The sequence below is a fragment of the Haliotis rufescens genome, unplaced genomic scaffold (genome assembly GCF_023055435.1).
Source record: "Haliotis rufescens isolate VD_foot unplaced genomic scaffold, xgHalRufe1.0.p SCAF_15, whole genome shotgun sequence".
Classification (NCBI taxonomy): Eukaryota; Metazoa; Mollusca; class Gastropoda; order Lepetellida; family Haliotidae; genus Haliotis; species Haliotis rufescens.
Window position 1 is genome coordinate 19,627,746 of NW_025963835.1, and position 26,451 is coordinate 19,654,196.

The window sequence follows — 26,451 nt, forward strand, 5'->3', positions numbered from 1 at the left end:
TTTCAGACAGCCCATGTTGAATCTAGTTTGATTTTGTTTCTGGTACTCTTTTAAATCTCTTCTGTGTTCTGCTGTTGAAAACCAACAGCTGTCTTACAACTGAACTAGATTGCTGTGACTAGAGAAATAATTGATCCTTCTAATGTCACACTGTTTATTTTATTTCATGAGCCAAAGACAAAACACTGATTTTAAAAGAACAATATTTACATACTCCCACATATATTATAAGTACTTCAAGTTTGTGTGACGTGGAGGACAATAATGATATACAGATTATTGCTGAACTTGATCACTCAGGAAGTTATATTTTCATTACCCGAAGAATAATGCTTCACTACTTTGACAACCAACCAGCATTTTGTAGAAATATAGTCTGTTGTCCATTGTGCTTGAAAATCATCAGTACAAGCTATGGAAGAATTACCATCTAAAATATTTAACCTGTATCGTGTGCAGTGTTTAAATTATGCGTGACAACATCCTTGTCATAGACCTAATGTTAAAAGTTACAGATTTAGCATTTGTTTAAGGGGCCAATTACTAAAGGAAATGACTTCAAGTACACTTAAGGACCCCCCTAAAGTTAGAATACTGATGTATACTGAACATGTATGCCAAACGAATAAATTTATTTACCCTTTACATATTTTATATCTTATTTATTTGTTGTTCAACGATATATGAAAACAACCATTCTGAAAAGAGCTGAAGAAAATGAGAATGTGGTTGATAAAATGTGTAATCTGGCTCTTTGTGTTGATAACATGGTAATTTGTTGCTCAAACTATCAACCACTGGATTGCCTGGTCCAGACTGGATTATTTTCAGACATTTTGTGTAATACTTTCCAGATGTTTTCATTTTGGTTAAATGTGGCATTTAATCGGTGCATTTTATTTTCCAGGCTGTGGCAATCAACAAGGCTATCAACAGTCAAGAAACACCTGTCAAAGAAAAACATGTTCGAAGTATCCTCCTGAATTCTGTTGTTTGTCAACCAGAAGTTTCTCAGTAACCAGCAGGTACAGGTTTATAGAAGAATCCAACTCGGTCATAGATCTTGTGCATGGAAGAAGTTTGTTTGTCGCAGATTGTAGGGAGAGATCATCCCATTGGTCATATCTAAGTAGTCCACTGGTCATTTCGAAATAGTAGTTTATGTAACCAGATTTGAGGAGAAAGCAACTTACCCAGCTATATTTGAAAATGTATATTTATGTTTTATGGCCTTGAATATATGCAATTCAGACACTCGAAGCCTGAGTCCAATAAATGAACATTCTATCAAGAACATTCAGCTGGTTCTAGTCCATAATATTACAGTCTGCAATGTTAGCCACTAGCCGGAAGCCCAGGTCTAGTAAAATGTTTGTTCCATCTAGTAAACTCACTTAGTAATAGTCTGGACAATAATAACAAAAAAATGTCGGGCCAGGAGGCTCAAATGTTTTCTTCAGAAAACGAAAAAATCTACTGAAAATGGTGCCAAATGACAAGTCTTGGCTCGAGACTTGGGTCAATTTTGGGCATGGAATCCCAGTTGCGATCACTGCTTGTACTGGACACCATGTGGTGAAGGAAGCCATTAAATGTTGAATTGCAGTGGCTGATGTCCCTCTGGACACATCTATCTACATTAGCCGTGTCCACCAACATGGTGGTCAGTGTCTGCACTGGACACATATGTTCACACACAGCAGCTCGGGCAATGTGAGACCACAGCCGATTAATCTCTTAATTTGTTTTGATAGAATTACTTGGACTGAGCATGACATGTGGAGGCTTCACAGGCTCTTGGTGTGATATTCTATACTTGGTCGGGATAAGTGACCCATCCATTAGGAGGAAATGCCATCAGAATTGATTGTCTTAATGAAAGTGATGTGATTGACCAGTCCATCAGAGATCTTGTCTCATCATCATGTTGAAAAATGAATGAAATAAATATGTGTTGAAATATGATTTTAGGATATCAGTTCAGGAAGAAATAATCAGAGGATATTTTAAATGACAAAAACCTTTACTGCTGTGTTGGTTTGTTGTGGATTTGTATTTGTGGTTGTTGGTTTTAGGAGTCTTCTCACTGCTGCAGCCCCATGCAGTCATGATAATTGCAATATGAAAATTGTAGAGAAAAATTTATGCAGTTCGTCATGTCATGTTCATACAACAATCATAAAATTATGATGGGTTTTTTTTGTTGTTGAACGCTGCACTGGCAATATTCCAGCTATTTGATGGTGGACTATAAATAGCAAAGTCTGGACCAGACAATCCAGTGATTGAGATCATGAGAATACAATGACATGCATCAACCAAGTCAGCGATTCTGACTATCTGATCCAGTTAGTCACCTCTTACGACAAGCATTATATGAGTTGCCTCTTATAACAAGCATGGGTGGCTGAAGACCAATTCTAACCTAGATATTCATGGGGCCAGGTAAATATATAAGGTCTATATTATACTTGATTCTGGGATTCCAGGGTAGAACAGATCCCTCGTATATTTGCTGGTATAATGAGGATCAGATGGTGCGATGTCCTGATGGTCTGGCTCGGTTCAGTCAACCATGTGTTCAATGCCTGTCCCACACTTGATTATTTTACAGGGCGACAGCATGTAGCATAAAGCCACATGAATCAGTCAATTCCTTTATTTCAATTAAGCACAGATGTTATAAGACCTGTGAAGTTTGGGGTAGAATAGGCCTTCAGCAACCCATGCTTGCTGTAAAGGACGACTGTGCTTGAACGACATTGGGTGGTCTGGCATGCTGACTTGGATGATGCATGTCATCATATCCCAATTGCATGGATCGATGCTCATGATGTCAATCACTATAATGTCTGGTCAAGATTCAATTATTTACAGACCACCGTCATATACCTGGAATATTGCTGAATGTGGCGTTAAACAACAAACAAACAAACAAAACAAATGTTATAAAAGGCTATTATAGCAACAGAATTGCTATTTCATTATCAGGATAATGATTTATTAGTTTCTTTGCCCCTGTAAAGTGTTTGGAATCCGGGTTAGAAAAGGTCTCCAGCAACCTTTGTTTGTCGAACAGGGCGACTACATGGCTCAAACAGTCAGGCCTAGCGATTTGTCAGATTGGGTGTTATTGTACCCAAATGATTTAAGAATAGGTCCCGGGCAGAGCAACCTTATAGCTTGTTGTATGGGGCAACTGTATGGCCCGAGCAGTCAGGCCCAGCGATTTGGCAGATTGGGTGTTATTGTACCCTGACGACATGTTGTGATGCTCATAGCATCACTCACTGATTTGTGTGGTCCAGACTGGTCCAGACTCCATTATTTACAGGATGCATCATATTGCCATATTGTTCAGAGTTCATAGTTAAACAAAAAAAACAACAACATAATTTGATTTTGATGAGATTTCTAATCATATTCAGCTGGATGTGATGATGTTGAATCCTTAAAATCAGAACGATTGAAAAGGCAACTACTATAATTCCAGACAAACTTGTGTTTCCAAGACATCAGGAATGTATCACTGCCTGCAAAACACAAGTGATGACATGGTAGACATAACATTGCTGATAACCAGATGGAAACAAAGGATCAATACTTTATAGAGTAAGTTTAACCATTATCATCTTGGCACAAGTTTGTGGTTAGGCGTTGGTTCCTTCACTCATGATACCAGTAATTTGTGGTGAGTCATAGAATAAACTCGTCAATACTGGCTAAAATTGTACCTTGACCGCGTTGATACTGACTGATTAGTAAATGGTCGCTTTGTCCCAGGAAATAGTCACAGACAAATTGGTAAATAGAGATTCCTGATTGTTGTCATGAGTGTCAGAGATCCGAAAAGCTTCTCAGCTTTGTGTGCAGTCTGTCTGGAAAGTTCGGAACAATCAACTTATTTCCGTTGCTTCAGAACCGCCCCCATAATCTGGTCCAGTAGATGGAGAGTCTGCCTGGAGAGCGGAAGATTGCAATTGGTAGTTTAATCCCCTGCTGCATTGTTGAAAAATGGTCTTTCTTGGTACCCTGCCTGGCACTTGGCATTATGGGAATAAAACAAGGACTGGTCGGCACGGAGTCGATGAACTGCATCTGAGTGGGGTATCCATGTTAAACTTCGGCATGGTAACTCAGTGGGCTAGCAGTCCAGACTAGTACGTGTGCATGCACACATGCATAATCTTGAACCCGACGTTTAACCACGTTTCATCTGACCTTCAGTGGGCTAGCACTATAAAATCGGCATTAGTCCACTCACATACACGTGCAATAATCCTGGACACAACGTTAAACCCAATTTTACGTCACCTTCACCTCACCTAAAAGTTCGTCAGAATTTGCTTATTGGAGCTGGTTTTAGTTCACTAGTCCTTATGATGATAACATATCTTAAATATGTCATATTTCCAGTCCTTATGATATCTTAACTATTGAGCAGTTTGGCAAGGACTGTAGGACCAGTGCCAATTTCAGTCACTTTGGCGGTTAATACGTGGAACACAGTAATTGTTTATTATATTACTGCATAATAGCACCTATTACTTGAACATTACTATTAGATATAGCTGCCTTTGACACAAAAGGAAATTTGCTGATGTTGTTACTGTTATGAGCAACAGCGACACCCACAAGATGATCATGAATTATTGATTCCTGAAGACAGTACTGTACAGAATTGATGACATCAGTTGTGGGATATCAGACATCAGTGTATGAAAGGAAATCTGAAGAACCATGGACGACTGCGTTTCTCTTGTACACTCCATGCAGCAAAATATAAATTGTCCCCACGATAACTAGACTGGAGTTATTTTTGTAACAGATATGAATAATATTTTTTCACATGTACTTAGAAAATCATCCGTATTGGTTCCTTTGAACACAACGAAGAAGCATTAGTTTAACATGCAGGGCTTATTTCTAGATGTGAGATATTGGCGTCAGAACCAAGGTCTCAAACTGACAATAATTTCTGGGATTTCACCAATATGAAAGTAATGTTGCCAATAATAATGACAGCACCTATGATTATTGACACTTTTTGACAAAGGAAGGGTATCAATTTCTGGGAAGTTGATATCCAAGAAGGAAACAATCACCATTTGGAGATTTTATGTTTTTGCTCTCAGATTGGAACTCTCGGTAGTATCAACAGTGACACCAGTTTTCACGATTTGACTTCCATGGGCATTTAGTGAAATTTTTATATGAAAGCTAGTCATGGAATTAACTCAGTTATTTTAATGCTATTTAATATGACTATGTCTAAGTTTAATCTGCCAGGTAAAAACAGGGTTCCATTTTTTTTTTGAGAAACCAAAAATGCCAAATTGTCGCAAAATCTTGGTTGACCAGACCACTTTTTGTCTTGTTTTACAAATTGTTTAGGAAAACACAGGCTGAGGGAGGCCAAAAGTTAGATTACTAAACGTGCTAAATAGGTTAGTGCCCTGTTCCACAAATTGATCTTGGACTGCAACAAATGTCAAATATCAATATGGTAAGATCACTTTGAGGATCCAAGACTGCCTTGTGCATGTTGTGTTTAATCACAAATGACAAACTACATTTTTTAACAGAAGTTTTTCGAATGATGATATTTTTATCATGCTTATATTACCTGTTGCTTTTGGAGATTTCAAATTGAAGTTCAACACTTTTGAAAGGTGTGTGTCCTAAATGAGTATATTTCTCAATACAAAATTATTTCTGTTTATTAATTTTACAAAATTTAAGGTAGACAAATCTATTACAAAAATTAGAACTATTGAAATCTAATTTGTTTAAGTGAAATATATCTCCCCAAACTATGAACATGATGAAGGTGTTAGAAATTACAGGTCCGGGCATCCTTGAGTTCTACTTCTACAGTATTTGAATCTATGGATTGTAATAAATGCCAGTAACTTTCAACATTGATATTAAGGCCGAGGCCCCATTCCACAAAGTGATGTTAGTGCTCTGATTGTCCTAGGCCTGTTAAAGTATGCGAGTCTGGATTGGCAGCCATGAATTTTGACTTTCTTGCTGAATTTTATGTCGCTTTAAACAGCTGATTTATTATGATGGTGAATCTAAGAACTTGAGTATGGATATGTATTTGATTGAATTCCTCCTGATTGTTTATTCTTGTAACTGGAGAGTCCCCTGACATGTCTATCGCCACGGAAACATAGTGACCTCGTGGTTTCCTGTTTGCCTTCCACCCCCAGTTTCAATGATTATCCAATCTGGTCTATTCTGAGACACTTCATTACGACCTTACAGACTGTATTGGAGCCCAGTAATAAACTTATCAACCTGTCTGTGCAGAATGGTCTTGTGAGATGTCTACATTCCCTGTGTGTGTAGTCTGTTGTCTGGTTGCAAGATGACATACTGTCATGACTAATATGGTTACAAGTTTTATACGGGATTCTCAAATCATAGGTCTGCATGTGTATTGGTAAAATCAGTGTCTTGCAGTAATTACTATATTGTTGCAATATATTGGGAGCTAATGTGTTTGACACCGATTACACATGCAGATTCCACTTTTCTACATAATAAAGTAAATATTTCTCAGCATGGTCAGTCACAACCATTTTGTTACCATGGATAACAGTGTAAGGAAATAACACTTCCACATTTCCGCTGTTTTGTTAATCTATGTGGAGGGAAACATCATTTGTGAATGAATTTATACGTGGATCCATCTTTGGTTAAGTGATACAAATAGTAAGAAAACTTAAATATATATATATTTTTTATTCTGCATACTGGACACAGAAAAAATGTAATATGTATCATTTGATGATATCATTTAATCCTATCAAAACATTACAGATAGCCTTGTAACAATTTGCCAAATTTCATTTGCATCAAGATACAGGATACGAGAGTTGTATCCTCAGACCTGGGGTCATGTATAATTTGTATTTGATTGTATTTGAACAATTAGCTAGATTTATTGTTAGTTCCTTTGATTTATTTAGAGTAAGTGAGTTTACGAAGTAGCCAGTATATTTTTTCTGTTTTGTTTCTAATCTTGGCAATGATGACCCCTTTGGCCAATGCAAGGTAAAATTGGTGTTCAGCAACGTGTGCTTGTAAGAGTTGGCTTAATGGATCCGGTGGTACTCATTGACTTGGTTGATTGAGTGTAAATATCCTACCAAGTGGGCATGGGATAGAGCTCATAACATCAATCACTGGTTTGTCTGGTCCAGAACCCTTTATATGCAGGTCATCTTGATATGGCTGATTGTTGCTGATTGCCGTGTTAAAGAACTGGCAAATAATTAGTGGTGATGTGAGTAATTGCATCAGATTTAGGAACAACAACCAGAGCTCCATGTTAGCTATGTATTTGCGTAAAATAAGCACAATAAATCACCATTGCATACCGTATATGACCATAGATAAGCTGAATTTTGAGGACCCCAAAAAAGATTCTGTAGAAAGGGTCTGCTTATGTATGGGTTACACTTTCACCAAACTCTTCTTCTGGTAGTAAGGGTGGTTGAGTAGCCTAGTGGTTAAAGCATTCACTCGTCACACCGAAGACCCGGGTTCGACTCCCGACATGGGTACAATGTGTGAAGCCCATTTCTGATGTTCCCCCACCCTGATATTGTTAGATTATTGCTAAAAGGGGCTTAAACCATACTCACTCACTTCTGGTAATAAATTTGAGTTGCTTGCGCACACTCAGCATTTAAAACATCATGATATGATTCTAGTAGATCCATTGCTATGATGATGGGTATTCAAAGTAATAGCATGTAAATTGGAAAATTGTCGGTTAACATTAGTTTGGTCAATTGTCAAATCTGTCTGCAGTCTGTATTGATGTTATTGACTGGCTGTCGCTCCATGTTTCTCCGATTGGTCCACGCTGCACCAATATGGTCACATGATATGATTAGTCACCACTTGTTAGTACCTCATTGCCAATTAAAGCTGATTTTAATAGGAAATGGGAAAATAATGATTCGGGCGAAGAACCCGAGATGGTGTTGAGTCTGGTGGAAGTCTGTTGATGTGATGGCAGTGAGACCCTGAGGGGGAAGGTATGGTCGGAACTGGTCAACACTGGAGGAGGATATAATCAGGGATGATAAGTAGAGGAGACGAAGACTTCATTGTCAATATTGTTGCATACCTGATGTCAGTCTTGGTTCATAGGAGTCATAATGACATACGCCCAGACAAGTACAAGTGCATGCACGCACACACATGCATAATCTTGAACGTGCGTTTAACCACGTTTCATCTCACCGTCATGACATCTTAAGGTTCCATACCATAATGTCAAGGAAGAATGTTGGGCTTTTGGGGATATGTTGTGAGAACACCCCCATACGGTTGGGGTTTGAGTATGTACAGAATCAGACCAGCACTCTCCTGCTGACAATCCCCATTTCATGTTACAAGATCAGCAATTTTCTGTGTCATTAACAGGTGTACAGGGCCTCTGAGGTGAATGGTCTTGTACTGGAACAGGTTTATGTTTCAGTACACTGGGGTGTATGTATAACATCCATTACAGGAGTTCTGTACAAGAACAATCATCTTTAAACTCCAAGCAAATGACACATAATAGATTGTTTACTGAGCTGCAAAGATTTCTTTCATTTTATATGTTTGTTTGGAAATTATGGTCATCTGGTGTAATAAATCATTTGATATGTCCATTTAATGCATGGAAGATAAATATGTGATCATACATACTATTTTTTTCTACTGTGAATAATGCCCTTAACTGGTGTAAGACACAATCCTTGGTACCTTCCAAGACAATGGCGGAGGGATGTTCTGGACCGTTGCCACCAAGCTGCCTGTCCAGGGCAACCCCATCGTGTGCTGGAAGTTTCTCCACGTTCTCCACAAGATACTTCGAGATGGACACCCTAATGTAAGTATTTCTCCACACATATGTAAGTGCCACTTAGACATAGACATCCCACTGTCAGTGTACTTTGACATGGACTCCTATTGTAAGTACCACTTAAGCTTGGACATGCTATTGTAAGTACCACTCAGACATGGCCATCCTATTGTAAGTACCACTTAGGTTTGGACATGCTATTGTAAGTACCACTAAGACATGGCCATCCTATTGAAAGTACCACTTAGGTTTGGACATGCTATTGTAAGTACTGCTCAGACATGGCCATCCTATTGTAGGTATCGCTCAGACATGGCCATCCTATTGTAAGTACCACTCAGACATGGCCATCCTATTGTAGGTATCGCTCAGACATGGCCATCCTATTGTAAGTACCACTCAGACATGGCCATCCTATTGTAAGTACCACTCAGACATGGCCATCCTATTGTAAGTACCACTCAGACATGGCCATCCTATTGTAGGTATCGCTCAGACATGGCCATCCTATTGAAGGTACCACTTAGGTTTGGACATCCTATTGTAGGTATCACTCAGACATGGCCATCCTAATAACAAATATATGACCCACCAAAATGAGGACAGGAGAAAGTATTGCCGGGCCTCATATAGTTCAAGCACCTTCTGGTTCCCTATCCAGTCAGGGTCAAGCTCTTCTCATTGACAAGTAATGAAAGGCTAGGCTCTCCACTTGAAGCTTCAGACAGGGGTCATCTCAAAGGAAACAGATGTAATTTAGGATATTGATGTGTATGCAGTCAACTCAGGGGATAGGACATGTCTAGATCCAGAGGACCTGAAAAACAATTACTGTGTATGTCTGTTACCTGCAAATTCTGTTCTTTCACCAGTCACTAGTCAATTCATTGGGATTCCGGGTAAGAATATGGGCTCCCAGCAACCTATGCTTGTTGAAAGAGGAGACTTAATGCATCAGGTTGTCATGTTTGGTGACTTGAATGTTTGTTAACCTGAATTGTTTTCACACTTCTTAGCCCTGTTGCGTCCCTTGGACAAGCCAGAAAACTATGAATGTGGGTTCGAATCCCGGTTCGCCCCAATTATGTTTCTAGGTTTGCCTGCACCATACCCATGCTCGTGGGTTTCACCGAAGTGGTAAACGTCTGAGACCTGCATCACTTCGGGCTTTTCTCCCACATTAAGCTGACACGCCGTGATATAACTGGAATACTGTCAAAAGCAGCGTTATTTCCAACTCACTCTTGCCCTGTTGTACTGTTATTGTAAAGAACCCTTGAGGGGACCCATGTAAGAATAGGTCCCCCAGAACTCTATTGATTGTCGTAAGAGGAGACTAAATTGGATCAGGTGGTCAAGTTTGTTTGCTCTTAATATCAACCAGTAGTTTGTCTGGCCAAGACTTAAGTATTTGCAGGGTGCCATTATGTATCTGGAATAATCATTGTTGTGTAAAACAACAGGCAATTACAATGTGTGCCCCAGCTGATGGTGTGTCATGGTACCTTGACAACATGGATGGTTGCTCATGCTATCAACCACTGGATTGTGACATTTCACAAGCCACCATGAACATTGTTGACAGCAACAACATTTGCTCATCATTAGTATGTTTGACTGTATGAAAACAATGTTAATCTGATCCTGATTCATCTTTTGACACAGCCCCATGAGTAAGTATAGACTTGTGACACAGCTGATATATGATTATGGAAGTAAACAAAGTTCAGGTGTTACGCCTTAGTACTGGCAGGGTATATGGGCTATAATTACCTGGATGGTGAGATCATTGGCTGGGAGGTTCACTCGGGATGCAGTAGGCCAGATACGTTGCCCCACTGGGATATGAGTGGAGCCAGCTCTTGAGTCTCTCACTTTGATATGCTGCAAAATTGATAATACAGCCTGATGCTCTATTCACTCACACAACTCCAAAGGTTTACATATAATCAATACATTGCAAGAGCAATGTGTCCTAGATTTATTAATATATGTAGTGTGTCATACTGATTGTATGTAACAAGTGTTAGAAGTTGTTGTATTTTCTGAGTGGGAGCATTGGAAATTCATGAATTCTGATCAGAGTTTTTTAAATATCTCTTTGGTATCGATAATTGATAAAATAGGTGTAGAGAAGATGCAGTTCTTCTGAAGAGAGCCCTGTGTGGACATGTTCACAATATCAACAGTGATACTGATTTACATCATCTTCTTTGACATCACGATGTCAACACTGCTTGCTTCCTTTTGCTGTGTCAGGATCTGCTTGTAGTTGGTTCCAAGTTTCATACCACTTACGATCTTAGGGCCGTCATCCCCCGTTCCCGTTGGATTCACCAAAGTGGTAAATGTCCACTTCTTTGGGCCTTGGTGTTCCAACTCAATGTGCAGAGTTGCTTCCCTTTGCTGTGTCAGGATCACCTTATCCTTGGCTCTTTTGTCATCACTAGTATCAGTTGGTTTCATTAAATGGCAATATCTGTGACTTACTTTTCATTTTGGCGTAAATCCTCTTAAATCTAAGTAGACGTACTGTTATTTAGGTGAAAAAAAACATTCAAAAATTGTTTTACACCTCAACTCTCTCACTCACTCATGATGCACATCCATGTATGAAGCCTGCCCAAACTGTGCCCTCTCCTCCCCGTACCCAACAGTGTTGAATAGTTTTATCTGTTATTGAAAAGTGAAGGATGTTGAAGGTCAGATTGAGACAACAAACCTTGGCTCCACGTGTCTGTTGGTGGAGTGTTCTCTACCAGGAAATAGTCGAGCAGGAATAGATGTGATGTACCACGCACTTCCTAACATGGCCAACTTGAACCACTCAGCTGCCACTGTACAGTGACATGTGCAGGCCTGGACTGAGCTGTAGAGGATGATGGTGGTCAATACTTAAAGGGCCACGGTCACTTGGAGGTAAATTTGGAAATTTGATTTGAAGGTTTGATGATTCAAATAAAAGGGCACTGGAACAATACTTGTGGTATTGAATTTACAAAGGAGAATAATGATGTGTCAGTGTTTATTTGCACTCCTGCGGTGGCTGTAGGATCCTGTGTGATATCACACCATTGGGTTGCTGAGGCAGAAAAGGTCCCCTCTACCATAAGGCTCCCAGGCTGCGTTAGAAATCTGTTTTTCTTGAATCTAGTCCAAAGGACTTGTGTAGACCTAATTGCACTTGTCCTAATTGCACTTTATAGCTATCCCTACTTTAACACAACACAATTTTTTTACAGAATAGGTTTCCAGTGGCCCCAAGCCTGTCCAGAATAGGTTCCCAGTATCCACAAGCCTGTCCCAGTAACCCCAAGCCTGACCCAGTACCCCCAAGCCTGACCCAGTACCCCCAAGCCTGACCCAGTACCCCCAAGTCTGTCCCAGTACCCCCAAGTCTGTCGCAAGATTCAAATGATGATTGGGTGGATGCAATGTGCATGTGAATTGTTCATGCTATCAACCACTAATTTGCTGGCCCTGACTTGGTGACCAGATCTCCATGTGAGGGCTTGACTATTGCTGTCTCCGACATATTGCACCGGGTCTGATAGACATTGTAACAGTCATAATGGCACAGTAAAAATAAGTTCCCGGTGCCAGAAGGGCCTAGAAAACATGATGTTGACAATATTATCAATCCCACTGAAAGGGGGAAGGGGCTAACTTTAAAAATATGACAACTAATTATTATCTAGCCTTCTTGAAATGACAATAATTATTCTTCAAGTTGGCACAAATAAGTTCCAAAGGAACACCTAAATATATTCGGGAGTGCACTTGAAAGAAACTGTTTCCCTCCTTGTTACAGTGTTCTCTTAATCCCTGTGTAATACATGTATCTCCAAGTGTAGTTGGTGCCTTCCTATAGTGTAATATAAGCTTGGTAAGTATCCAGTATAGTGATGAAGACATGTTGTTATATAAAGAGAGTGTTCATTTATATCTCCAAGTGTAGTTGGTGCCTTCCTTTAGTGTAATATAAGCTTGGTAAGTATCCAGTATAGTGATGAAGACATGCTGTTATATATAGAGAGTGTTCATTTATATCTCCAAGTGTAGTTGGTGCCTTCCTTTAGTGTAATATAAGCTTGGTAAGTATCCAGTATAGTGATGAAGACATGTTGTTATATAAAGAGAGTGTTCATTTATATCTCCAAGTGTAGTTGGTGCCTTCCTATAGTGTAATATAAGCTTGGTAAGTATCCAGTATAGTGATGAAGACATGTTGTTATATAAAGAGAGTGTTCATTTAAATGTTTGCAGAAGTGGGCAAGCCATTGTTCCGTACTGGGTCAAGTATTGGGTTAAATATCATTCACATGGCAAAGTAGGGTCACATTCACGGAGGAGTTTTTTCATTTACTCCCATGTGTTTGTCATTGGTGGTTTTCAGAAGAACTTGATGTTCACATGATACAGGCACGTTTATATATTTATCTACACTAGAGCACAAGTTGTGTGGTTGTAATAAAGATTTCTCGAGTTGGAGGTTCATGAAACGGCTCATTGATGATAATGATGCTTATTCCAAACTTGTATCTTATTGCAACTGGGTCAAAACCATTTGGTTGCTTGTATAAATGTTATATGATACAATGAAACCCGTGAAGATCCGGGGTAGAATAGGTTTCAGCAACCCATGCTTGCCGTAAAAGGTGACTATGCTTGTCATAAGAAGACAACTAATGGGATCGGGTGGTCAGGCTCGCTGACTTTGTTGATGCATGTCATCAATCCCAATTGCATGGATCGATGCTCATCATATCAATCGCTGGATTGTCTGGTCCAGACTTGATTATTTACAGACCGCCGTCATATAGCTGGAACATTGCTGAGTGCGGCATTAAACAACAAACCAACCAATGATACAATAATGTTTTATGTTATGATTATGCTTGTTGATGCTGAAATGTTTTGAGATGTTGATAAGGAGTAAGTGATAAAGTGAATGTGATGGCTGTGGTTTCAAATGATGTTGATGATGATGAGTGAGTGAGTATGGTTTTGCACCCCTCTCAGCAATATTCCAGCAATATCGCAGTGGGGGACACCAGAAATGGGCTTCACACATTGTGTGCATGTGGGAAATTGAGCCCGGAACTTCAATGTGACGAGTGAACGCTTTAACCACTAGGCTACCTCACCACACATGATGATGATGATGATGATGATACATGGAGATTGTTCAGAGTGTTCATATTATATTTGCAGGTCATTATTGATTCCATGAAGTACAGGAGTCACCTCACAGACCTGGGAAAGCTATGGGTAAGTATTGCTTCATGCTTGTCATGGGGATTGGGTGGCCACAATGGCTGCCTAGTGCGGACAGTGCATGGTGACTTCATGGTCATGATCAACCAGCGGTATGCCTGCTCAAGCCCTGAATACACACTGCAGCACCTTGTGATACAGCTGTAATGCTTGTGTTCATTCTTGAGCCTTGGAACATCTATCTCCATTACGGCTAAAGAATATCTACGTGTGGTAATTGGTCATGTTGTTTGCAATGTGAAAAGAACCTGTAATTGTTAACACCAACATAGTTAGAATGCATCAGTGCTCATTTCTCAGCATGTCAAGTCCCTAGGTTGTGTAGCGTCTAATTTGAGTTTGGTATATTTTTGTCGACTAGAGTTCAGCATCCCACATTTTATTTATGATCACTTTACATGAAATCCTTTGGAAAGTTACTCTATGTTCTGTCTGGCTGTCTTTGATAATTTGTCCAGTGGGTATTTTCCTTACACTAGCCATCTATAATTCATCAATACACCCACATCCTGTGGGACAAGGCACTACATTTATGCTGAGCACAGTGTTTCTAGCCTATTGAAGTAATACTTGTTCCTGTCATAGCATTTCCCACAGGAATCAGTCTTTCTGGTACATTCTCAGCTTCCTAGCAGATAAAAAGTATTTTCCCAACGACATGTTCCAGTGTAGAAAGAACCTGTATTGATTCTTGTGCTGTGATACTATCATTGGACAGACTAACTGCCTTGTAAAAGGATCTAAGTTTTCTCCTTGCTGTGTAAATGGAACTAGTTGTCAGAGAGTATGTATTTTTTGGCCATTGAATCCAGTGTTCCAGCTGATTTATTGGACATTTTGATCACACCATCACTGCCAAACATTGTTGATGTGCAATTTGCTGTAAAGACTTGATGTGTTTATGGGACTGAATGAGTTGTATGATCATCATTCTCTGATGGAAAAAGTATACCTTTGGCATTTGTCATTAGAAAAAAATAATGTCTTTACACAAAAGATAGACCCGTGAAGATCCGGGTTAGAATAGGTCTTCAGCAACCCATACTGAATAAGAGGTGACTATCTTTGTCGTAAGAGGTGACTAACGGGATCGGGTGGTCAGGCTTGCTGACTTGGTTGATGCATGTCATCGTATCCCAATTGCGTAGATCGATGCTCATGATGTCAATCGCTGGATTGTCTGGTCCAGACTAGATTATTTACAGAGTGCCGTCATAACGCTGAAATTTTGGTTAGTGCTGTGTTAAACAACGAACAAACAAACAAACTAATTACACAAATGATGCCACATGATAATAGCCCTTTTTGACCCACTGGTTCCAGGGGGAAGACTTTAGAATTCATTATGAAAGCTATCAGAGGTACTCCAGCGGTAGAAATTAACATTTTTAGTCCACTGGTCCTTATAATGATATCATATAGCAAAGTCTTTTAAAATGGCAAATTTCTATTTGTCCTTATGACACCTTAACCATTGGGCAGTTTGGCAAGGACTACAGGACTAGTGCCATATTCTAACGCTGTAACTCCCATACTTTAACATAGGCTTACAATAGTTCTAGCGCTAAGATCGCTTTGTGCAAGTGGGCCCTTGACTGGTGCCATATTCTAACGCTGTACTCATGTGTAAGAAAATTTGATTTTTTCAACATGGGAAGGTTTTGGACTTAGAACAACACCATATGTGAGGTTATTTTAAGGCTCAAAGGCTGCTTTGCTGAGAAAATAATTGTCTGCTAAACATAATCTTGAAACTTGATGAAGACAGTTCGACTTTGTTGAATTAATAATGCCTTCATGTCTGTGAGCATAGTTATATAATGTAGGAGTTAACATTTGTCAGTAATTTGAGATACTCCTAATTCTATGTACTAGTCTGTTTGAATTGATAGGAGCTAAAAGTACAGCTTAAACAACTAATCATCTTGTGTACAATTCCTGTTGTACAAGACAATGATAGGACTTAGAAACATGAAGAACAAATAAATGTTCATTCATTGTACCAGTAAGCACATCAAGGACCAGAAGGTAAGTTTCATGAAGCTATTGATCATTACTTCCACTGAACTCTCTGATTGAAATAGGAATATGTATAAAAAGAAAACTAATTTGTGTGGCATTATGTGACATGTTGTTGCTACAATTTAGACGAGACACAAACCTGTGACTGGGGGTTCAAATCTAGTATTTGCACTGATAATGTTTCTAGGTTTGTCTGATGCACTGGTGCTTATGGTTTCACCAAGGACTAAGACCTTACTCAAGCTTTTTCCCAAAGCCAACAAGCTGTGATATAACTAAAATACTTTAATTGAAGCTATGTTTGCACGATCTTCAGTATGTTAAGTAAGAATTCACCATTGTATATAAGGTACGAGTGTTATAACATTGATGTGGAAGTCAGCAGTTGGACAAAGTGACGTTAAAGCAACTCCCTCACGTTGTTTGAAATGCTGACATTATAAGGAAATGACTCAGTGAGTGAAAACCCCTGTGTATACTCTGAGAAAACATGCCAACTATATCGAGTGGAATAACACGAATAGCAGGGTGAAGACCTGGCCTGATACAGCCATGCTGGAGACGAGACAGCTGTGTGAACAGGTTGATATGTGTGTTCCTGTTCTACACATGTACTGTATTATACAGAGTTTTGGGGACACAGTTGACCCTGATATTCGCTGTTGACAGTTGCTTCCCTTAGCATGGCCAGGATCCGCTGTCATCTGCATCATCTGCAGCTTTTCACAACCCCGAAACTGCAATATGTAACATTGTTTTATTTTCTCCCCCAATTCATTGCTGACACCTTGGCACCTTGTTGGGAACTATTACAAAATACTTGTAATTTTGATTAACTCTTTCAGGTTAAATAATCAAAATAAATGGAAATGATACAAAAATCCAACATCAATACATCAATGTACATGCAAAATGAGTGAAGATTGGTTTGGAAATAAAAACTTTGAAAATATGTTCGCTACATTTCTGTAGCAAAGAACCCAGTCATTGCTAATGTAGAATAAGGCTAATGGCTGTACAGCTGGACACGATGGGTAAAATCAAGCAAGGCCACGGTTTATTTCAGACTAGTAGTTTGTGTGACATAAATTGAATTTGGAAGAATATGAGTGCTTACTTCAAGTTGTCCTGGATTGTCACCAGTCTCAGGGGCGCAGATGGCCCAGTCACCGAAGGTGCCACAATTTGCTGTACATTCAGAGTTGAATTCCTTTGGTATGCCAGAAACCTGTATGATCATGGGTTCAAATTCCAGATTCACACTGATTTTGTAAGCAGCATAGCTGCGCAACATCAAGGACCTGCATCACTTTCCTCCCACAACAAGCTGCCACACAGTTAGGTCACTGAAATACTGCTCAAAACATGGTTAAGCCAAACTCACTACTCTTCTGGAGAATGGCTTATGTGCACATGATGTTCAACAGTAGCCACTCACTAGGCTCAGGATTAGTGGCCATGTTTGATCCTGCTTTGGACATACTCTTCTGCAGAATGGGTTATGCCCAAGTGGTGTTCAACAGTAGTCACTCACTAGTCTCAGGATTAGTGGCCATGTTTGATCCTGCTTTGGATATACTCTTCTACAGAATGGGTTATGCCCAAGTGGTGTTCAACAGTAGTCACTCACTAGTCTCAGGATTAGTGGCCATGTCTGATCCTGCTTTGGGCATACTCTTCTGCAGAATGGGTTATGCCCAAGTGGTGTTCAACAGTAGTCACTCACTAGTCTCAGGATTAGTGGCCATGTCTGATCCTGCTTTGGGCATACTGTTCTGCAGAATGGGTTAAGCCAAGGTGGTGTTCAACAGTAGTCACTCACTAGGCTCAGGATTAGTGGCCAAGTCTGATCCTGCTTTTGGCATACTCTTCTGTAGAATGGGTTATGCCCAAGTGGTGTTCAACAGTAGTCACTCACTAGTCTCAGGATTAGTGGCCATGTCTGATCCTGCTTTTGGCATACTCTTCTGTAGAATGGGTTATGCCCAAGTGGTGTTCAACAGTAGTCACTCACTAATCGATGCCAATTGCGTGGACCGATGCTCATGATATCAATCACTGGATATTGCTGGAATATTGCTGAGTGTGGGGTTAAACAGCACACAAACCAAATGTAAGCAAGTGGTGTTCAGCAGTTATCACAAGTTATGTCAAGCACAGTAGTTCAGGAAATACATGTTACATGATAGAGATGTCGATGGTTGGAGTTATCTACATCACATATGTGAAGAATTTGGCCCCTCTGATTTGAGGTATTGGGTTCCATGCTAGTTAGTGGTAATGTGTGATACAGATCTCTATCTACATGATTTAGTGATTTAGAGGGATGGAAGCTGTGAAATGGCTGTTTTCTCTTTTAGATTTTCTCATTAATGTGTGAAAGAGTAGGTACTTGTGACACAGAACTATCAGGCTGGCAGCTCTAGTCTGCATAGTGAGAGCTTGAGTAGAAAGTGTAATTAACTAATTAGATGGCAGTAGACTTGATAGCTCAAGGTAACTCAGGGGTCACATTGTTAGTTAGTCATGGGAGGGATCTCAATGGGTTGGTCTCTTTGGCTGTTTTTGGACAGCATATCGTGTGTGAAATATTTATTTCATCAGCACTAGCCACATATTTTACTAGCCAATTGCAGATTTAAGTAGCCATTTTTTTTACCCACCAAATACTAGATGTGTAACGATACGGGAGGGTCGCGATACGATACGTATCACGATACAGTGTTTACTGGTACAAGCTAAGCCAAGTTGATGTCTTTCTGCTCTCTAAAAGATGTGACAAGTACAGTTGAAGAAGATATAAGGTGTTTATTTACTGTTATAGCAAATTGTCAGCAATACAGTATGTTTTACTGAAACAACAAACTGGCTTTGAAATTGTTAAACTGTTTCATGTTTAAAAGTACCGTATTTTCTTGAGTATAGTGCGCACCTATGTATAATGCGCACCCCCTCTAGCGGGTCTTCAGCGAAGTCCGGCAAACGAACGGGTGATGAGAAACTTCGTCAGTACAAATTCGAAAAATTAAAAATCACCAGACATGTTGATTTACCGTTTAAATTGTATTTTTTGTTCAGCTAGGCATTGTTTTATATCCAGGGATTAAGATTACCTTGTGTATTTTCTCGTAAACTAAGCCGGACACAGCAATCAGCTGTACACACGTTTTCTTGGAATCTACCGGTGATTCGGTCAAGAGACACCCAATGATATAACTTTACAGGATTTTAATGCAAGGATCGGCAAAAGTTGTATCTGAAACTATTTTTTTATCAGGAATAATATATTCCAATATCTTGTTAATTTAGATGCAGCTAAACATATTTAAAATAATAATAACCCTAAGCGAAGCAGCTGATCGCTATTGTCGGGTATTATTTTTTACATGGAACCAGTCTGACCAGTCACCGTCAAGGCTCCCGTGCACGTGATCGCGAGAATTACGTGTTGACATAGAATCGTCCAACAAAAACAAATATGACTTTTAACGAATCAAAGTATGGCATTTATGATATATGTATCCATTCTCTGTCAACTAAAGTTTGTTTCAAGGCGTCAATAGCGGTAATCTGACCGTGGTTGCTGTTAATAACGGTGAGTTGTGCGATCTTCCGATCGCTTCACACACGATTTCGCCGAAATTAATAAAAACAATATTAAAGGAATTTTGAATAATATTAATGAAATAAGTTACAAACATAAGTCCAGATATACAAAGAACACTTTTTATAGCCAGACAGTGTAATTACATGAATAATTTGCGAACTTCAGTATGGATTTGTTGACATGGTATTTCCGGTGTATCGTGCACGGTAATGTCTTTCCATGGGGGAAAAACATCAAAACTCATTAAGTAAAACTGTGTCATGAAAATATCGTATGTATCGCGATACATGCTTTCCAAATCGATGCATCGTATCGTGGACTGTGCATCGGGATACAATACTGTATCGCCGTATCGTTACACCACTACCAAATACAAGAAATTGGTTAGCATCTGAGTGAGGGAAAAGTTATTTCAAGATTCAACATGGTTAAGACCAGTCAATATCAAACATGTTTCTGTCAGAACTAGAGCCGAACAATGAGAGGTGGTATGTTTGTCTTTTTGTTTTTTTAAATTGGTCTTATTTCTCAATCAATATTTCCCATTTGAGGTAGGGTATGAGGTCTAAATATAGCTCACTAGGTAGAAAATTAAGCTAGCCAGTTGGGCTCATGACATCAATTCTTTTTCACTTGCTGGAAAGAAAAGCAAGTAGCTACGGGGTAGAGGGCAGGCAATTATTTCACATATTGAGCATATGCATTCAATTAAATCTACTCCAATGAACATGATGAATGTGTCTCCCTTCCAGGGTCATCTTAAGGAGGGATATGGCAAACTGATAGCATCGTACTGTAAGCTGCTGAAGCAGAAGCTAGCCTTCCACAGGAAGGTAAGAAACAGATCAGCTGCTACAAACTGACCTGCAGGTACAGGCTGCACCCAGTAGTACCCTATTGTTCTGTAAGATGCTGAAGCAGAAGCTAGCCTTCCACAGGAAGGTAAGAAACAGATCAGCTGCTACAAACTGACCTGCAGGTACAGGCTGCACCCAGTACCCTATTGTTTTGTAAGATGCTGAAGCAGAAGCTAGCCTTCCACAGGAAGGTAAGAAACAGATCAGCTGCTACAAACTGACCTGCAGGTACAGGCTGCACTCAGTACCCTATTGTTTTGTAAGATGCTGAAGCAGAAGCTAGCCTTCCACAGGAAGGTAAGAAACAGATCAGCTGCTACAAACTGACCTGCAGGTACAGGCTGCACTCAGTACCCTATTGTTTTGTAAGATGCTGAAGCAGAAGCTAGCCTTCCACAGGAAGGTAAGAAACAGATCAGCTGCTACAAACTGACCTGCAGGTACAGGCTGCACTCAGTACCCTATTGTTTTGTAAGATGCTGAAGCAGAAGCTAGCCTTCCACAGGAAGGTAAGAAACAGATCAGCTGCTACAAACTGACCTGCAGGTACAGGCTGCACCCAGTACCCTATTGTTTTGTAAGATGCTGAAGCAGAAGCTAGCCTTCCACAGGAAGGTAAGAAACAGATCAGCTGCTACAAACTGACCTGCAGGTACAGGCTGCACTCAGTACCCTATTGTTTTGTAAGATGCTGAAGCAGAAGCTAGCCTTCCACAGGAAGGTAAGAAACAGATCAGCTGCTACAAACTGACCTGCAGGTACAGGCTGCACCCAGTAGTACCCTATTGTTCTGTAAGATGCTGAAGCAGAAGCTAGCCTTCCACAGGAAGGTAAGAAACAGATCAGCTGCTACAAACTGACCTGCAGGTACAGGCTGCACCCAGTACCCTATTGTTTTGTAAGATGCTGAAGCAGAAGCTAGCCTTCCACAGGAAGGTAAGAAACAGATCAGCTGCTACAAACTGACCTGCAGGTACAGGCTGCACTCAGTACCCTATTGTTTTGTAAGATGCTGAAGCAGAAGCTAGCCTTCCACAGGAAGGTAAGAAACAGATCAGCTGCTACAAACTGACCTGCAGGTACAGGCTGCACCCAGTAGTACCCTATTGTTCTGTAAGATGCTGAAGCAGAAGCTAGCCTTCCACAGGAAGGTAAGAAACAGATCAGCTGCTACAAACTGACCTGCAGGTACAGGCTGCACCCAGTACCCTATTGTTTTGTAAGATGCTGAAGCAGAAGCTAGCCTTCCACAGGAAGGTAAGAAACAGATCAGCTGCTACAAACTGACCTGCAGGTACAGGCTGCACTCAGTACCCTATTGTTTTGTAAGATGCTGAAGCAGAAGCTAGCCTTCCACAGGAAGGTAAGAAACAGATCAGCTGCTACAAACTGACCTGCAGGTACAGGCTGCACTCAGTACCCTATTGTTTTGTAAGATGCTGAAGCAGAAGCTAGCCTTCCACAGGAAGGTAAGAAACAGATCAGCTGCTACAAACTGACCTGCAGGTACAGGCTGCACCCAGTACCCTATTGTTTTGTAAGATGCTGAAGCAGAAGCTAGCCTTCCACAGGAAGGTAAGAAACAGATCAGCTGCTACAAACTGACCTGCAGGTACAGGCTGCACTCAGTACCCTATTGTTTTGTAAGATGCTGAAGCAGAAGCTAGCCTTCCACAGGAAGGTAAGAAACAGATCAGCTGCTACAAACTGACCTGCGGGTACAGGCTGCACTCAGTACCCTATTGTTTTGTAAGATGCTGAAGCAGAAGCTAGCCTTCCACAGGAAGGTAAGAAACAGATCAGCTGCTACAAACTGACCTGCAGGTACAGACTGCACCCAGTACCCTATTGTTCTGTAAGATGCTGAAGCAGAAGCTAGCCTTCCACAGGAAGGTAAGAAACAGATCAGCTGCTACAAACTGACCTGCAGGTACAGGCTGCACCCAGTACCCTATTGTTCTGTAAGATGCTGAAGCAGAAGCTAGCCTTCCACAGGAAGGTAAGAAACAGAACATCTGCTACAAACTGACCTGCAGGTACAGGCTGCACCCAGTACCCTATTGTTCTGTAAGATGCAACTCAAACTGGTTTTGTAAGGTCAAAAGTAACCTATGTTTATCATGCAATGTGACTTTTAAAAGGATCTAAACCATGAAGATCCGGGTTAGAATTGATTTTCTGCCACTCATGCTTGTAAGAGGCGACTGATGGGATCGGGTGGTGACTTGGTTGGTGCATGTCACTGTATCCAATTTGCATAGATCGATGCTCATGATGTCAATCACTGGAGTGTCTGGTTCAGACTCTATTATTTATAGACCCCCGTCATCTAGCTGGGATATTACTGAGTGCGGCGATAAACAACATACAAACCAACAACAAAGTAAATGGAACTGGTGATCAGACTTGGTTGATAGTGTAACATAATCACTCACTCACTGACTGACTCACTCACTCACTCACTCACTCACTCACTCACTCACTCACTCACTCACTCACTCACTCACTCACTCACTCACTCACTCACTCACTCACTCACCAGCATGTACATTGTGTTCTAAAGCAAAATTTTCAGCTGTCTTTGATTGGTTTTCTTTCAGTTTCCCCGAATTCCAGGAAACATGATGATGTCCGATGAAACTTTCAACAAAATTTGTGGATCCGATGTGAACAGCTAGTACGTATATTCTGATATGATTCCAAATTCATCAGGGCTCCTCAATTTTCATTTATCAGTAAATTATATATCACAATTAAAAAATACACTTTAATTATTAAAGTCTGATGATAAATGAGTCGCAAGGTCATCTCCTTCAGCAAGTTAAGGGTTGTAGGAGTAGTATGTATTGTCTAATACATTGTTCACTTTCTGACATTTAACTGATATACAGTCATGGGATGTTCAGTGTTTTCTTTGAAAAATAGCAGTGTCCACAATGTAAAATGTATTTAATAGACTGTTTGCCCAAATACCTCAACATGAAATATTTGGCCTCAGGGACAGTAGCGTCTTCTGAATGTTTCAGCTTTGAGTTCTCCATCGACATGCTGGATTACCTGGATGAGATTCTCAGCTTCCAGCAAGCAGGTAACAACTGGAAGGGGGACAAATACCAGGATAATAGCGAGGGCGATAAACAGTTATCACTGTTTAGATATTTCAAACCAAACTAAGGCAATTTTGTATTAATTAAGGCACATATGAATTTTAAAACCTAATCCTACTGCTTCTATTGTAACTTTGTATGTTTTTTTCTTTCTTTACTTAGTGTTCGGTTCACTGGACATGTCCCGGGCCAACTCTATGACGACGTCGGGACAGTGCCGCCTCGCTCCCCTCATCCTGTGTATCCTTGACTCATGCCAGCTGTATGACTACCTGGTCAAGTCTCTCTTCCGACTTCATTCTAGTGAGTGACACCAGCATCCACACAAGTTTAAGGATGACTGAGGCTAATTGTGTTTATCCCTACGTAACTCTGGGGTAGAATAGGGCTTAGGCAACCCATGCTTGTCGTAAAAGGCTTCTAATGGGATAAGGGTGGTCAGGCTCGCTGACTTGGTTGATGCATGTCATCGTATTCCGATTACTTGGATCGATGCTCATTATGTCAATCACTGGATTGTCTGGTCCAGAATCAATTATTTACAGAATGCCCTTATATAGTTATAATATTGCTGTGGGCGTCGTTAAACAACAAATAAACAAACAAACAAAGCATGACCTGGCCTGGGTGTCATGGTACCACAGCAGATATTATTGCTCATGCTATGAACACCCTAGTCTGCCTGACCACCACAATATTGCTGGAGTATTGCTGATTTGACATAACATGCACTCACTCTTTGGGTGCAGATTTTACAGATTTTACTGACTCGACATAACATTCACTCCAGTTTTTCAGATATTACTTGTTACAATTAAGACCAATTATGCATACAAACCGATTCAATTTACGTCAGTAAAATAAAATAACCCCATCGAAGATCCGGGGTTAGAATCGTAAGACGTGACTACTGGGATTGGGTGGTTTGGCTCGCTGACTTGGTTAATGCATTTCATTGTGACCTAATAGTATCCTGATGTGAATCACTGGATTGTCTGGTCCCGCTGTTGCATTTGTCAACAGACTGCAAAAGGAAAAATCAGTCGTCAGGTCTTGACCTGTTTTGGGGTTATTGTAGGTCACGGAGACCCAGTTGTCTGAAGTGCTACAATTCCCCGGCTATACATGCAGCCCTTAGGCATGCCAGTAGCTTAGGCATGCCAGTAGCTTCGGTTTGTTGGTTGATTTCCAGATAGACCTAATTATGGTTATTGGTTTGTTAGCCTTACCTTTATTTGTGGGTTTCACCATGGTGGAAATGGTCTGAGACATGTATTGGGCTTACCTCCCACATTCAGCCAATAATGTTGCTGAAATACTGTTATACAACTCACTCACACCCCTCCCGTTGCAGGTCTGACACCCGACACACTCTCAGGTCACCGGGAGAGATTCCTCAAGGGTTACAAGAGGTAGGTTACAAAAGGCCCCTGTGGGGATTGCAGGTTAGAATTGGTCCCCAGAAACCTATGCCAATTGTAAGAGGCAACCAAATGGTCTGGGCCCACTTGCACAAAGCGATCTTGGCGCTACGACTATTGTAGGCCTATGTTAAAGAATTGGAGACACGATCATCTTTGTTATGTCAGTGTTATTATCCCCCGCCGCGCGAAAGCGAGAAGCGGGGGATATAGTATTCACGACCGTCCGTACGTCCGTCCGTACGTCCCACCTGTTTGTTGCCGCGATATCTCAAGAACTAAACACTGGATTGTCTTCATATTTGGAACTATGGTGTATATACAGACTCCGCAGACACCAGTCGGTTTTGGTGACCTTGATCCCATTTTCAAGGTCACAGCAGACAAATCTGCTTTTAGAGTTGGAAAACGGTGTTGCCGCGATATCTCAAGAACTAAACACTGGATTTTCTTCATATTTGGAACTATGGTGTATATACAGACTCCGCAGACACCAGTCAGTTTTGGTGACCTTGATCCCATTTTCAAGGTCACAGCAGACAAATCTGCTTTTAGAGTTGGAAAATGGTGTTGCCGCGATATCTCAAGAACTAAACACTGGATTGTCTTCATATTTGGAACTATGGTGTATATACAGACACCGCAGACACCAGTCGGTTTTGGTGACCTTGATCCCATTTTCAAGGTCACAGCAGACAAATCTGCTTTTAGAGTTGGAAAACGGTGTTGCCGCGATATCTCAAGAACTAAACACTGGATTGTCTTCATATTTGGAACTATAGTGTATATACAGACTCCGCAGACACCAGTCGGTTTTGGTGACCTTGATCCCATTTTCAAGGTCACAGCAGACAAATCTGCTTTTAGAGTTGGAAAACGGTGTTGCCGCGATATCTCAAGAACTAAACCTCTCGGTTGTCTTCATATTTGGAACTATGGTGTATATACAGACACCGCAGACACCAGTCGGTTTTGGTGACCTTGACCCCATTTTCAAGGTCACAGCAGGCAAATCTGCTTTTGGAGTTAGAAAACGGTGTTGCCGCGATATCTCAAGAACTAAACACTGGATTGTCTTCATATTTGGAACTATAGTGTATATACAGACTCCGCAGACACCAGTCGGTTTTGGTGACCTTGATCCCATTTTCAAGGTCACAGCAGGCAAATCTGCTTTTAGAGTTGGAAAACGGTGTTGCCGCGATATCTCAAGAACTAAACCTCTCGGTTGTCTTCATATTTGGAACTATGGTGTATATACAGACACCGCAGACACCAGTCGGTT

General features: G+C 40.6%; 1 protein-coding gene across 6 annotated transcripts in view; it reads left to right on the top strand.

Annotated features, from left to right (window-relative positions):
- Positions 1–651: 651 nt before the first annotated feature.
- Positions 652–26,451, top strand: part of LOC125380063 (huntingtin-interacting protein 1-like) — a 67,153-nt gene continuing 41,353 nt past the window's right edge. For 3 of the 6 annotated variants that reach the window (XM_048396260.1, XM_048396262.1, XM_048396258.1), the window contains exons 1-8: positions 653–971; positions 8,760–8,902; positions 14,090–14,146; positions 20,534–20,614; positions 23,239–23,315; positions 23,665–23,726; positions 23,908–24,048; positions 25,100–25,157. In XM_048396260.1, the coding sequence (XP_048252217.1) occupies positions 8,798–8,902; positions 14,090–14,146; positions 20,534–20,614; positions 23,239–23,315; positions 23,665–23,726; positions 23,908–24,048; positions 25,100–25,157 (581 nt within the window). In that variant the 5' untranslated portion in view covers positions 653–971; positions 8,760–8,797. Of the gene's footprint in view, positions 972–8,759; positions 8,903–14,089; positions 14,147–20,533; positions 20,615–22,580; positions 22,638–23,238; positions 23,316–23,664; positions 23,727–23,907; positions 24,049–25,099; positions 25,158–26,451 lie in introns of those variants that run through there. The other 3 variants (XM_048396261.1, XM_048396259.1, XM_048396263.1) reach the window with 2 other exon arrangements.